Source organism: Pyrgilauda ruficollis, unplaced genomic scaffold (genome assembly GCF_017590135.1).
Source record: "Pyrgilauda ruficollis isolate IOZ18807 unplaced genomic scaffold, ASM1759013v1 scaffold145, whole genome shotgun sequence".
Lineage (NCBI taxonomy): Eukaryota > Metazoa > Chordata > Aves > Passeriformes > Passeridae > Pyrgilauda > Pyrgilauda ruficollis.
This window is the reverse complement of record NW_024513099.1, coordinates 416888-431751: the sequence shown is the minus strand read 5'-3', so window position 1 is coordinate 431751 and position 14864 is coordinate 416888. Positions and strand designations below refer to the sequence as shown.

The 14864-nt window shown below is 40.9% G+C and overlaps 1 protein-coding gene across 9 annotated transcripts in view; it reads right to left on the bottom strand.

Annotated features, from left to right (window-relative positions):
* Positions 1-14864, bottom strand: part of RPS6KA2 (ribosomal protein S6 kinase A2) — a 202208-nt gene that overhangs the window by 81954 nt on the left and 105390 nt on the right. Inside the window, exon 2 of one of the 9 annotated variants that reach the window (XM_041460565.1) lies at positions 5957-6429. The exons of the other annotated variants lie outside the window; for them this stretch is intronic. Coding sequence (XP_041316499.1) covers positions 5957-5981 — 25 coding nt within the window. The 5' untranslated portion in view covers positions 5982-6429. The remainder of the gene's footprint in view (positions 1-5956; positions 6430-14864) is intronic. 9 annotated transcript variants of the gene reach the window in all.

Sequence of the window (14864 nt, the reverse complement as noted above, 5' to 3'; positions counted from 1 at the left end):
GAACAGAAAGCCTAAATTCGCCAAGTTTTGCCAAAATTAAATTGAGAAAAATTGTTTTGGCTGCATCGAAGTACTCTTTGTTAAGGGTTTTATCTTTTTATCTCCTCTTTCTTAACTCCAATTGTAATGTACAACTATAAAATATTGTTTGAAAAGGTATACAATCAAACCAAAGAATTCTGCTGAAATGCTTAATACTGGTATTTTGTCAAGCAAAATTTCCCTCAACTGTCCTGTTCCTATGACTAGACACTGTCAGAAACTCATCCTTTCTTTATCAGTTGTAACATAAATTCAGAAGATGGTTAATAAAAAAACCCATCAAGAAGTTTTAGAACCCCTATATCTTCCAGATTTAGGGGAAACATGCAAAGTTTTGAAGTGAAGTTTTTGCCATTGTTTACCAGTTTAGCTCTGATATGGGTAACACGAGGCAGTGGCTGGACAGTGAGAGGTTCCTTTCTCAGAAGGGAGGGTTTGGATGGATTTGGTCAAAGGACAGGAGACAAATGTTAACATTCTCCCTAAGCTGTCCAGACCACAACTGCACTATGCTGACTTCCCACTCTAAACACTCCTTTGAAGCATTAGGCTGCCTGGATGTGGTAAACACAGAGCCAGTCCAATCTGACTTCTTCTAACAAAATTTTTTTGAGTGTTTCAGTTACTGAATTGCAAAAATTTTGGTTTCCAAAACAAATAACTACTATATTTAAGGCATCACTGAGGAAGCTGGGATAGTGGCTTATCATCCAACACTGAAGGCACACTTCATTTGGGAGATATGAAGCCGTGAGACAGATTCAATTTGTAAACCACACAGGATGAGGTTTACCAGGTTACTCGTAACCCAGTCCTCCATGCTACCTGCACACAAAAGAGACAGGAATTCAGAATTTAAATAATTCAGTAAAATTGTGCCATTTAATGTTAACATTCAGACAAAACAAACCTCTGCTTTGCCCAGGGCCTGATGTGATGCAGACATACTTAATATAGCTCTGCTGATATGTTTGCCTCATAAAAATGAAAACCATCTGTGAGACAGCTGTCTATCACTGAAGAAGCCTCCAGTCCCACCAGCAAGCAGGGTGTGAAGTCAAGGCAAGGTCATTTCCTAAATTAGAGCATAAGAAAAAGTGTGCTCTTTTGCTGTTATCAACATGCTCGTTAAAGCTTTGCAATCAGCAAGCCTTGGTCACACAGACAACAACAACAAAAAGGCCGATTTATTGTTTTCTCTTTTGACAAAAGAAACACAGTCTTCAAACAATTGTGAATTGGTTTTCAGCCTGGACTCCACTACTGTATAGGGATTGTTGTGGAAGATATGACTAAGTTCAGAGAGCTTCTGGGTGAAATCCTGGCCCTAAAGCAGTCAATAGTAAAACCGCTGTTGACATTAATAGGATCTCACCATCTACATCTCAGTCCCTATATACAGCTCTATAAATATATGTAGCTGCTTGAGCTCTGAAAGAATACCTAACCAAAAAGGAAATCTTGTTTTTTTCCCCTATGTTAGTGAGAAACTGCCAAAAGCTAAACATAAACAGTGCTACGCAATGACTACAGGGAGACAGGTGGAGAGCAGATAAACATTTAAAGGATATAAACACGGAGGAAAAAGACTTATTTATCAAAATAAAAGGAAAAAAATCATAAAAATAGGTAAGTGAAACAGAAAAAGAGGAAATGTAGGCTATAATGGGCAAACTGTAACTGCATGAACCTCTATGGAGCACAGCAATCACTTGGGACTGGAACCTCCTTACTGACACATTTTAAAAAAAAACTGAACAGGAAAAGTTAAATAACTATTTAGTAAGAAACCAACCAGCCTGCCATGACTACGGGGGAATGAGACTGCACTTTTCACTATGTGCTACTTTGCTGCAGTGACTCCACCTCAATAAAGGACATCTTAAAAGACCAGAAAAAAAATCTAGATTTCATTATTATGCACAACTGTTTGAAAGGCTGTCTGAAACACAGCATTTATGGCAGGATTAATGCCCATAGCATTATATCAGAACATTCCACCAAAGTGAAAAAAAGATCAGAAACCAAAAATTCATATTGGAAGTGAACTTGAAAACCCTCTGAATAACCACAAGCAGTCTAGTTTCCACACAGTGCTTTTAATTTTGTGGTCTCAGAGAGCCTTATTAAGAAACTTTGATCTCTAAGGCTGTTACCCTGTGGGTGATAGCTGTGGGTAGGGCAGAGGGGTAATGCAGCCCTCTGGGGCCACCCAACCCTTATGACAGTCCTTCCCTGTGACAGTGACTGCTAGCAAACCTAGCAGTTCTCACATACTCCTCACACACAGAGTGCAAACTTTCAGTCTTCCTCAAAACTTTGCTTTGGAAGTTGCTTGCTTTGTGCTGGGAACACCATGTGAAAACAAAAGTACAAACCAGTACTTCGAAATGTACACTTGCAAATATTTTTTCTTATGATAGCATACAAGGATCAAGATAGTACCTAACTGTATGACACCGACGTTTTACATTGCAGAGCTTATTATATTCATAATGAAACAAAATTTGAACAGATAAGCATTGACAAAACCTATACAGAAGATAAATATTTAAAGGATATCAAAATGTAGGACAAAGACTTATTTATCAAAATAAAAGGAAAGAAAGAAATATAAATAGAAGGAGATATGTGAAACAGAAAAAGAGGAAATGTAGGCTCTTTCAGCAGAAAAGTCAATTCTGAGTTTACAGTGTTGATGAAGACAATTCCCTCTCAATGGCAACTATGTCATAGCCCATACAAAGATCTGAAAGATAACCAGGGATGTAGCAGGTCCAGGGCCTGCAAGACCTCTTTGGAGGTCAGAAGCCTGAGCTAGGAAATGCCAAGTCATGATGACTCGGGCCTTAGAAGCCCCTCTCTTCCGCCTTTCAGACCCTGCTTATCTCTCTGTAAGCCTATAGGTCACTTTCCCCTGACCCTTACTATTGGACAATTTCCAAAACCCCTGTAGGGTATATAAACCCCTAATTCTGCCTGGTTCGGCAGAACAGCTGTGACTGAGATCTTTCATGGGGGACACCAATAAAGAATCCTGCGGAACCTTATACAGCTTTTTCTCCTCTCTATCCCTGCGTCTGCTGCAGCGGCACCAGCAAGCGAAAGAGCTGAAATCACAAAGAACTGATAATCACTAAGAGCCAGAAATCACTTAAGCTTGCTTAGGTTGCCTGCAGCTGGGACCTGCTTGGGAGTTTGGACACTGTGCTGAGCCTACCTGAGCTATCCTGGCCGTGGCAGCCCACTGGGCATAACCCAGCTGGAAACTGCCACGATACAGGGACACACTACCATTGTCTGAACAACCCAGACTTTGCCTGAATTCACAAAAGTAATCTACTACTGCTGAGAAAATGTCAGTTAAATAATGTGCCATGGAAACCTTTTGAGTGTGTCAATTACTATCACATGCAGATAGAAAATGCTGTAGTGAAAATAGAAAGGAGAGGCTGTCCTTGATGGTCATTGCTGGTCTCTCCTCAATCATCAAAACCTTCATCTTGGAGCAAATGCCACAGCTACACAGAAGCTGAAACTGACATGTGTGACCTACATGAAGAATGTGAAAACAGAGAATAATTTTGCTTCTGTAGAAACAAATCCCAGATGGTAGTCTCCCACACTGTGCCATCTAACTTTTATGGAGAGCCAGCTAAGTGCTAGCACACCTCCAGGAGCAGTTGTGAACAGAATTCCTGGCCAGCTGTTTGGTGAACGTTTGCAAGTCATCCAACTGCAGTGCTGTGAGGAAAACCATCACCAGTGCAACTGACCCCTGCTCTGCTGTCACCCTTACTTAAAATGGCATCAAGTGACAGCACTGACCTCACTGTTAATCTGTCCTCATGCTTGAAAGGAAATAAGGTTTTTCTGCTGTGTTATGGGAACCAATAAAAGCAATTGGATGCAACTCCCAGATGATGCTTACAAATTTGGTTTCCAATGAACTACAAATGCACTGCAGTTGCAGGCAGCTGAACTTGGTTAAATAGCAATTATCCTGGCTGTTACGAATGGTGCAACTTATTCAAGGAACAGAACTAACAAATGCTTGTCATATAGATAATGGATTTGCACCACAGCCAAAGACTTGCACAGTCCATCAGGGAGATTAAAAATCCCAGGGATATTTAGCTATTGTATTTTCAGTTTAGCTTTCCACTACAGCTGTACGTTTATTCATAAGCAGAGTTGATTCATAGTTCTGATTATTCCAAATAATCAATGCATTATACACAAGACACATTTCCTAACAATTTCTTTGTTTGGAATTAAATTCCACAATGCAATAGATTGCACTTCAGGGAGGAGGGGTGTTAATAACATCTCCATCAATATCTGACTGTTGCTCCTCCAAAGAGCAGTGAGCACCGTGAAGAGCAGGCTGTTATAATTAGGTTAGCATTACAGATATGGAGATTGAGCAGAGGAGCAGCAGTAAGGGTAGCTGAGTGGTGTTCATGAAGCAGGTGGTGTTCAAGAAGCAGAAATGTGAGCACAGCCAGTCTTGTAATTCCTAAACTGAGGTACCAGCTCCCATGCTAGACACAGCCTGCCATGAAAGAACAGACTACATGATGTAATTCAAAGGAGATGAAGACTAAGACCATCTGAGTTTGCATCTGCCAAAAGAGCAATTTTTCTCTTCCTGTAATTCACAGCCTTGTGGTACCAACAGCAAGCTCTTGGACATCAGGCAGGATTAAAAGACTTCCAGAGGTTCATTCATGTGCTGCACAGCTGACACGATGTATTGCCAGCAATAGCTTCTCTCTTTTGGCAGTGGGTCTCTTAAAATTAGAGGCATTGCAAGCAAGCACAAAGCTTATAAAACTCCTTTAAGATAGTGCATGACAATTAAGACACAAAAAATTTCAAGCCTCAAGACTAAGACAAAAGAAAACCAAAAAAGTAGACTTTCACATGAAGATTTCCATTTGGCTTATAGAACACCAGCTAGAAATGCAGAAGAAAAAGGGCAGCAAGGAAGGCAAAACAGTGAACAGTGTTTTGTTGTCACCGGTAAAGCCCAGCTGGCCTGTGAACATCCTGTCAACTGATAATGTGCTTAATTCTTAAAGTAAACACATGGGAGAAGGAGTGTGGAGGTTGACAGCTGCAGGCAACCACCCTCCAGAAATCCTCACAGCATCATGGACTCATAGAATATGCTGAGTCGGAAGGGACACATCAGGATCATTGAGACTAACCCCTGGCCTTGCACAGGACACCAAAAGAATCACACCATTTTACAAATCCATCTACTCAAGGGCTTCTTCTAGAAACTTTCTCTGAATGGGACTCTCCAAAGGAAAAAACATCTTGACAATATGACCACTCTGCTGTCTTTGCAGCAAGACATTTCTACCAGTTTAATTACACTCCCTGAATTTTCAATAATCTTTGTGATAGAGTAGGAGTAACTCTGCTCTGTCATAACAAAGCACTAACAGAGGACCTGAAAGCGAGGACATGCAGCCAGAGCAGATAATGTCACCCATGACTTACCTAGTATATAACTAAATCTTCTAAAATGAACACTGAGGAAGGAAAGGAACATAAAAGATTCTCAGCCTACAGAAGATGGAAGCTGAACATAGCAAATTTCAAGATGTGGAAGAAAACCGCAAAGAGGAAACTGTTCTTGAGAGAGAGGAGATGTATTAGCAGCTTCAGCTGTGGCAAGGCAGACACTGGACAGATTCTAGGAAGCATTTTGTAACAATATAGTGCTAGAGACAGTCTAAGAACGAGTTAGGCAAACATCTGTAAGGAATGATACAAAAGCATCACTGTATGACCCTAGCTCAGGGATGGGCCATGGGACTTTTTCAGGTGCCTTCCAGGTGATGCCTCAGTAGCCATGCGAAGCACAGGGTACCCTCCCAGAGTACCACACCGGTCGGTTTACCTGGTACAGATCCAGGCAAGGACATGAGGCCTACTTCCAAAGCAGAACCACTGAGCCTCTGTGATTGTCCTGAAGTTCATCTAGTCCTCATTCACAGGTTCTTGGCTCAGACAGAACAGTGTACACGGCCAGCAGTGGCAGTCTCATTCTTTTAGCTGAAGCTTCATGTCAGTCTTCATAGATTTATTCTGATTAAACTAAGCTGTGTGTTTCTCTCCTCTCTCTGCTTGCCAGCTAGTGTTGATGAGGGGTCTGAGTGCCCACAAAGGCCATTGCACCTCCCAGTCCTTTCCTGGTAAAAGGATTTTTTCTATAGATAAAATGGAATTGCATCATATTTTCAGACAGGATAAACATTTCACTTGTGGCTTCAGAGCAACTGTCCGTGTAGTCTCTCCATTCCAGAATCCACAGGAAAAGTAATTCAAAACAATCTGCTACTTGACAATAAAAAATACCAAATGTGATCTTTTCTGTAAAACAATAACCAGTTTGAGAGTAAATATCTGTCATTAGATATACAATGCAAATAATATTATAAAAAGAATAATCCAATGGAAGACAAACCTTAGTGAAACTATTGATCAAGTTTGTGATGGAGAGTTTGAAGAATGAGTTTGGGTCTGAAAACCTTTTAACAGTAGTACCTAACAGCAGAAGCTGCAGTTTCAAGTATTGCTGTTTATTCACCATGGCAAGTAAACAGATAAATTGAAACTTGAAAGAGGTAGATGGCAAATTGACTGAAAATTATAAGATGATTTGAAAAATTGCTTTCTACCATCAGAAATGCCATAAACATGATGAACTACTCATTCCTGAAAAATAACCAAAAAACAGCTACCATTCCTTTATTGTCCGGAATAGCCAGGGAGCAAATTTAAATGCAAACTGCATGAGCTGCTGCAGGTTCTTATATTTAAAAATGGCATTCTTTCTGTGTTTCACTGACAGAAGAGTGACTCAACAAACATTTAGAACAAGCTTATATAATTTGCTCACAGGTAAAGAATATATATTTTCTGCCAAAGAAATCAGCAGGTTTTTTCAGTGCTTTCTTCCTCTGACTTCAGATTTGAATCACCTTTGTCCTCTGTAGAGAATCTTCACAGGAAAACCTGAATAACCCTCAGATACTGCTAAAACCCATGGAACTGCTCAAGGATTAGAAGTCAAGGGCATTGACCTAGCAAAAAGATGGAAAAAATTAAGACAACTCTGGGCTATACATTGTGAAAAGCACAAACACGGGTGCACTCAATGTCTTCACAGCAAAGTCTGAAACTTTGGCTTAATCCTATTGGGTGCACTAATAAGGAGTGTGGTTCCAATCTATGGAAAATGACAGTGTGTGCTGGGACCTGAGGTTGCCCCACCCTTTATGTCGCACTTTGGGGTCATGACCTCAATGGCCATGAGAGGCAGGAGAGCACTGGGTGGGCTCCTAAGTAAGTTTCATCAGGAGGGAACTCTGTGTGCTCCAGAACTGCTGTGCTTGGCAAACCAAGGCACAGCAAAGGGAGATGACTGGAACAATTCCTTCAAAAGCTCAAACCCAAGCACCAATGTTGTTGGATGCTAGGACACCCACCACAGTTTCTGCTGCAGAACTGCTCATGAAGAAAGCTGGAGTTTGCTTCTGAGTCCTGTCCTGTGTGCTCTTTGGGGAGAATAAAACAAAGCTGTTTCAGGCAGCAGCATACTAAATGGCTGAAGCTGCTTTCCAAGTGAACATTCAACTGTGCATGGAGCTATAATTTGATATTATTGTAACAGCAGAGTTACACTGGAAGAAAAGTGTGGACAGGAAAGGACTGGCCAATATTGCTACATCTACCTACAGCAAAAATCACAAGCACAGAAGTGTGTGCTCCTAACTGAATCCGTCTGTTTGATTGACAGGGAGAAAGAAAGACAGGGAGGTTGATTTTAATTTTTTATCAATATTTAGGCAAAGACTTAACAATTTTGCCCTGCTTTGGACAACAGGAAGAACCTGCTGCTCAGCAATGTGAGCAGCGGTTTCAACAGAATCACAGAACCAACCAGGTTGGAAAAGACCTCTGGGATCACAGAGTCCAACCTATGACTGAACACCACCTTATCAATTAGACCATGGCATTCAGTGCCACATCCAGCGTTTTCCTGTGAAGAAATTCTTCCTAATGTCCAAGCTAAACATCCCAAAGTGCAGATTAAGACTATGTCCTCTCATCCTATCACTAGCTGCCAGGAAGAAGAGGCCAACCCCTCACTACCTTTGAAGTGGCTGTAGAGAGTGGTAAGTTCACCCCTGAACCTCCTTTTCTCCAGGCTAAACATTCCCATCTCCCTCAGCAGCTTCTCCTAGGACTTGTGCTTCAGACGCTTCACCAGCTTTGCTGCCCCTCTCTGGACCCTATACAGAACTCAAGAGCCAATATTTTCACAAAGAGAAACTTCAATTTTCTTTGGCAGTTAGGGAAACCCCTAAAATAACAGCAGTTTTTTGTGTAAAAACAAACAAGCCAAAATGTCCCAAAATTTGCTACAAAATAGAGAGCATTTTAAACATCCAGTGTTCATTTCTTTAATGTCATAGCAGTGGGTATTTTTTTGTCTCCTAACAGGATCTTCACAATGCACTTGGCATTGTGAAGACGCTATAATTTAATCAGGACTTCATACAATGCAAATGCCAACATGGTTTGAATAAAACAGATAATAAAATCTTTGAGTGATGTGTGTTCAGTTTATATTTATAGGCAAAAGTTTTCCTTTCTCATCCAAATCTGAATCCAAACACTGTACAGAGTCACTAGAGTATTAAGTATCTAACCCAGAAGCTACAAGCTCAATGAATACTTCAGCAAATGCTATGAAAACAAACTTCCAGCAATGCTTTTTGTGGTTTTTGACCTGTCCAGTCTGCTGTATATTCAGACTAGGACTCGCTATAATATTTACTGACACACAATGTGTTGCCTAAACACAGTTAATTTTCCTTATAATACACAAATACGCATTATTCTCCACAGCCCATTAGAATCAGCCTAAGTGAGCCCTCTCTTATGTACTGTACCCTTTCTTCCTTCAGAAAGCAAGCCCTAGCCAAGCTGAATTTTTTAGGTCTACAAGTAAATTTGCAAAGGCACTGTAAAAAACACAGCCCGAAAGTGATCCCTAAGCACAGGTTGTTGAAGAACTTCTTGGTTCATTTTCAAAACTCCCAGAGAGGAAAGAAAGCTCTGCTTCCTCAGATGACAGCTACTAAATCCAATTTACTCCTAAACTGTGAGGAAGGTTGTCATGCTCCACAGCACTTCTTAACTCCTAGCCGACACAAAATATGCATGTGAATGGGCCAGGTCTAGATGGCGACCCAAGAGCATTGCTGTCTGGTTCAGCACATGCTCACTAGGCTCATCTTTACATTTTAGAGACACTGGGAAATATACAGAGAAATCAAATATTTTTGTGTTTGTGCACACAAAACTGAAAAATCAGTGTACGGCTATTTGTGGAGAAGGGCGAGTCTATGTCTCAGCTGGATCTTTAACGGCACTTCCAGGTCCAGCAATGTTTGTGTTTTTCTGAGCTCAGAGCCCTGACATTTGGAGGGTTACAATTCTCAGACTAAAGAAGCCATGCATAAACAGCAGTTCCGAGGATGCAGAGCACACAACCTTTCCTCCAAACTTCAGGGCAAGGGTACCTCTGCTGTGGGGTCAGGACTGTACAGTGGACAAGACCTCCCTGATGAATTTTTCAGAAGCAGGTATTAAGAGGCCCAAGAAGATATAAAAAATATAGTGGAATACTTTAAGAAAAAATAATAAACCAAAATTTAAATGGTGAACCTGGGTAAGCACCAGGGCCTCTCACCAAACACAAGGACTGTACAAAATAGAAAAAGACACTTTGAAAACTTTGGCACAACAGAGCAAGTTTTACCTGAGGTGAAGACTCTTTCTGAGTCCTGCTTTACAGGGTAAAAATGTCTAGTTTCTCATTTTGTTGATGTTTTATTCCCTTCAAACCAGAGGGAAACTGTAGCAGGCACAGGGCCTTCAAGGCCTCCTTGGAAGTCAGAATGCCTGAGCTAGGAAATGCCAAGTCATGATGACTCGGGCCTTAGAAGCCCCTCTCTTCCGCCTTTCGGACCCTGCTTATCTCTCTGTAAGCCTATAGGTCACTTTCCCCTGACCCTTTCTATTGGACAGTTTTCAAAACCTCTGTAGGGTATAAAAACCCCTGATTCTGCCTGGTTCGGCAGAAGAGCTGTCACTGAGAACCTTCGTGGGACACCCTAATAAAGAATCCTGCGGAACCTTATACAGCGCTTCTCATCTCTCTCCCCTGCGTCTGCTGCCCTCGGCCCAAGCAAGCCAAAAGAGCTGATAATCACACAGAGCTGATAATCACTAAGAGCTGAAATCACTTAAGCTTGCTTGGCTGCCTCCAGCTAGGAATGGCTTGGGAGATCGGACCAAGTCTGAGCCTCCACTGAGACTATCCAGGCCTCGGCAGTCCACCGGGTGCAGCCCAGCTGGAACCTACCGGCATAGGAAACCACTAGATTCTGTACCTGACATCTAATCACCACATTTGTTACAGGGAAACTAAGTCACATACAGAGGAAAACTGAAGAAGCAACTTTGGTTGGTGTCCAACCAGGAAAACCACCACTACAATTTTATCAGTGGTTTAGACAGAAATCCCACTTCACCTGGTAACATCTAAGTTAGTTGTTCGATTTTGGGTATAATTGATATTTTCAATTCTACATCCCCAAGAACACCCAAGCTCTCTGTGAGTCACTAAAGCTGCTCTCACAGCTTACTGCACCTATAACTGCCACACATCAGCAAACCCCTAGGCCTGCTGGCTTAAACTCAGGTGATCATAAACTGCAAAGCACTTTAGAGGTTTTGACAAAAGAGATTATCATTTCTAAACCCTATATTCACAAAAAGGTAGATTGCATTCTCAGGGTCCAACAGCTTCCAGTGCCAAGACACACACCATTGCCAACCAGATGGGCAGATGCAAACTGCATCCTCATGATCCATCACATATCCCTCGCTACATCATTGCTGCAATATTTATAAAGTTCATGAGCACTATGTCAGTGAATTATGTCTTCATGCCACTTTCTCTTAGATTGCACATCTACTGCAGGAACTTTGATTTTCAAGCTCCCTTACATTCCAGCACAGCAACCTGCTGGGGATTTATGGGCATTTCATGGATGTTTAATGAGGCTTACACTGTAACCAATCTAAATAACTTTTGATCATGGAATTCTGAAGCACATTCAGTAAAGCTGATGGAGCCTGAGACACCTCGAGAGAAATACTGAATGAATCAGAACAGTCAGCTTGTCCTGTCCCTCTGCTGCAGCTTTGCTGGTGAATACGAGACACACATATACACACAATAAACACTCCCTGGTTTATTTCTGGTTCTCTCAGATTTACAATGTATTCAGGATGGGCAGTAGAGACTCACTGATACATCTCTGTAAGCATTTAAACATATAGATCAACTTTATTATCTGTCAATTTTTTATCTAAAACTCTGATTTTAACGAAAAAGTAGAGTATAACAAAGACTTGAAAGCAACATTTTAATATGGTATTTTAAGATTACTATTTACTGACATTCTGAAGGGCAAAAGTCTCACTCCTGGAAGGTATTTAAATGCCTAAATATCTTTGAGCACCTAGATGCCTCCAAAAGGATTTATATTTGCAAAGGAAGCTATTAATGTAATGTAATACACAGCATTTGAAAGAGAGACAAGATAAGAGTTACACGTGTGCAGCCTTAAATCTGATGTGTTCCGTATCTGGCACCTAACACATGTAACATCCTTAAATATTTTGAACAAGGCTTTCCTAAAGTTAATAATAGAATGAAACACTGATCTAGTTTCTTAGTAAAGCTTTCTGCTTTAAAGTCAGATACCCACAAGCTCCTGAAGAAGGAAATGAGGCAGAAAGGAAAGAAACTTACGTGCAATGCTCTAATTTACAATGAAAAGTAACAATGGCTTTTCCCCGTTCAAGGATCTGCTGTTACAGGTGCTTATTCAGATATACCCTATGTTTAAAATAAACCTTCATGAGTTTAAGATTAATTTAATTTTCACAAATATCCATGTGTACAACATGTTCCTCTGCAAACTTGTACAATCTAAACTGTAATATTCTGAAGCCTAATTTTCCCTTCACAGCAGGAGTGGTCCTGCTGATTAGCAGATCTTTTTCAAGCTCAAATCTACATATGTGATTGATCTTCAAAGTCTCTTTTGCATAAAAAGCCATTTTTCAACTGTAAATGCTTGAAGAATTCTGCTGCTGCTTGCTGTGCTCTTCTTACACTAACCTGTGCTGTTGTTGAAGTCATGCTCACAAGGGAAAACTACTCTGGAAAGGGGCAGGAGGTAACTGGATCACTGGAGACAGCACCATTTTGTACTTCTGATTCTTCCTAAACATTACTAGCCAGCCATGGCCACAGTCGGGCTCCCAGGGCAGGAAATCCCTCAACAGGACCTACTATGGTTGTTCTTCAGAGCAAGTATCATCACACCTGAAGGTCTCTTACTTATCCAGGTTTTATTTCTTCAGACTAATCCAGGAAATAAATCAGCTTTGCTACCCCATCCTCTTTATTTTCTTTCTGACTTCTCCATCTACATGCTTTGCAAATTTGTTTCACTATAGAAAATAACTGCTGTAACATTTAGGGTTGTCTGGCCATTGCCAATGGAATTGGCATGGAGAGCTCTGAATTTCCTGCTCCATGTGGTACTTGTGCAGAATGCAGGTCAGAAAGCAAAATCATTCAGAAATCTGTCTTGTAGTGTGCTGAATGCAGTAGTAATGTACCTGTAGCTTTGCTCCCACTGCTAAACAGGGTAGTAAATACTTCAAATTGGAGTGGATTCCAGCCTTTTTGAGTGTAGGTAGTCGGCAATAATACAGCATTCTCATTTTAAAATGAAATTAAGCTGTCAGAAATATTATCTCTGTGCCAAAAGTTACATGGAAGCTTACTGACACCAATCCTCATTGTTTGTCTCACTCACCCTGTTGCCAATGAGGTTCTGTCTCTATTTTTGCACTTTGAGTTAAACAGCTGTCAGTTTTAACTTATTTGTAGAAACTGGTGTGGACAAATTAGTTCCTATCCCTGTGCTGGTCATCTTGAGATTAATGGGAAATCCAGAGCTAGCAGTCAGAGGGGTAAGTAGTCTGAATAGGAGAGAAATGCAATCTACCAAAATCACAAAGTAGCCTCAATTTTTGGATCTTGTGACCCATACTTGTGAAGACAATAAACAGCCTTTCTGTGCTATAAAGAACCACAGAACTGCAAAGAGGTTCTTGTTCTTAAAAGAAGAGAAACTTGATGGAACACATTGGGTACTTGAAAACCTAAATTTTGACATTTCCTGAAATACTGCCACAATAAAGGTCTTTTCTTTTACAGTGGAATCTAATGCTACATATTTCACCATCAAATATTAAGTAACAATAAAGTATTTGGGGGTGCAAAAAAAATCCCGTCCCCTGTGCCTCTTCCTGCTAAACATTCCTTAGAGTTATACAGAAAAAGAGGGAATACAGTTTTCTCATTTGGTAAAAATCCTGTACTGTCAAAAGAAACAGGGGTAAGTTTCTGGTACATCCTGATGTCTGAGGGGTTACACAGACCTTGCTCAGACACCATCAGAAGATGACATTCCCCAGTGGGGAATAGTTGAGTTCAGCTGAGTTTGGGCACTTCATGGTCCTGTTCTTGGTTGAGAAGTCAGAGAATCACTCTGCCATACACATGATGTACACAGGCCTGACCTATTACTTTGCATGTCTTATGTCCAGTACTGATTGTTTATTTAACCTGGGCTGTTCTGCTAGAATAAAATTCCTGTCTGGATTCCAAACAAAAAGATAAGCATGCCAGCATTGCTTCAAACTCACATTTCCCTGGAAAGGTTTTCTTAGGGGAAAGGACTGTCTAAATGGCTGGTGTGCCCATTCCCCATTTTAACCAGTACTCAGAAGAGATGACAGCTCTGCCTGACACCACCTGCAGCAGCTCTAGCTTGCAGTTACTGGTAGCTTTATTCATATTTTGGTTCCCCAAAGCAAGGCATGCTAGAGAAATCTGGATTTTTAACTATCTCGTCACTTAATAGTTATTCTTTGCATTAAAACAGAAATTTAGACACTACACTGCATTGAACAAAGCCACTCTCTCCAAGACAAAGCAAAATATCTGCTCAAAAAAAAAAAAGAATGTTCTCATGTTTACCTGCAAGAAGTGTCAGGCTTTTGAGGGAAAGATCAGAACAATGCTAGGTCAGGGAAACAAAAAGATGACTGCATCCTCCTTAGTCTGTGCAGGAACAATCAGCAAGGACTTCAGCTGAGACTGAACTTACTCTCTTTGCTTTTCAGTCCTGGGCTTGACTATCAATTTCTTTTTTGTCTGTAGCAGGCAGTGGCCCCAGAAGAGAACAACCAGCTTTAAACATCAGTCATTTGTCCCTGGCCTCCTACAGCCCATGAGACAGGAAACAGCATGATCTAAATGGTCTCAGAATGACTCCTCCCACTTGCAAACCTGTTTCCATGTTTATTCGGGCACGTAGAGAGAATCACCAGCTGGGAAGGCCATTCTGCCCAGCAGGAGCCAGGTTTTACTTTAGCAATATCCTTATTTACTTCAGCAACAGAAAGATAGTGACACTTAAATACAAATTAAGATATACCAAATAGAAGTCCTAAAAATAACACCAAGAAAATAAAGCAAGCATGCAGCTGGGAAGCTGCAAACCTCTGTTTTCCTCCTCTCACACTGTATAGGTAATATATTTTTAAGTTCTCTTTTAGAATATTCACCTACAGTGAGACAG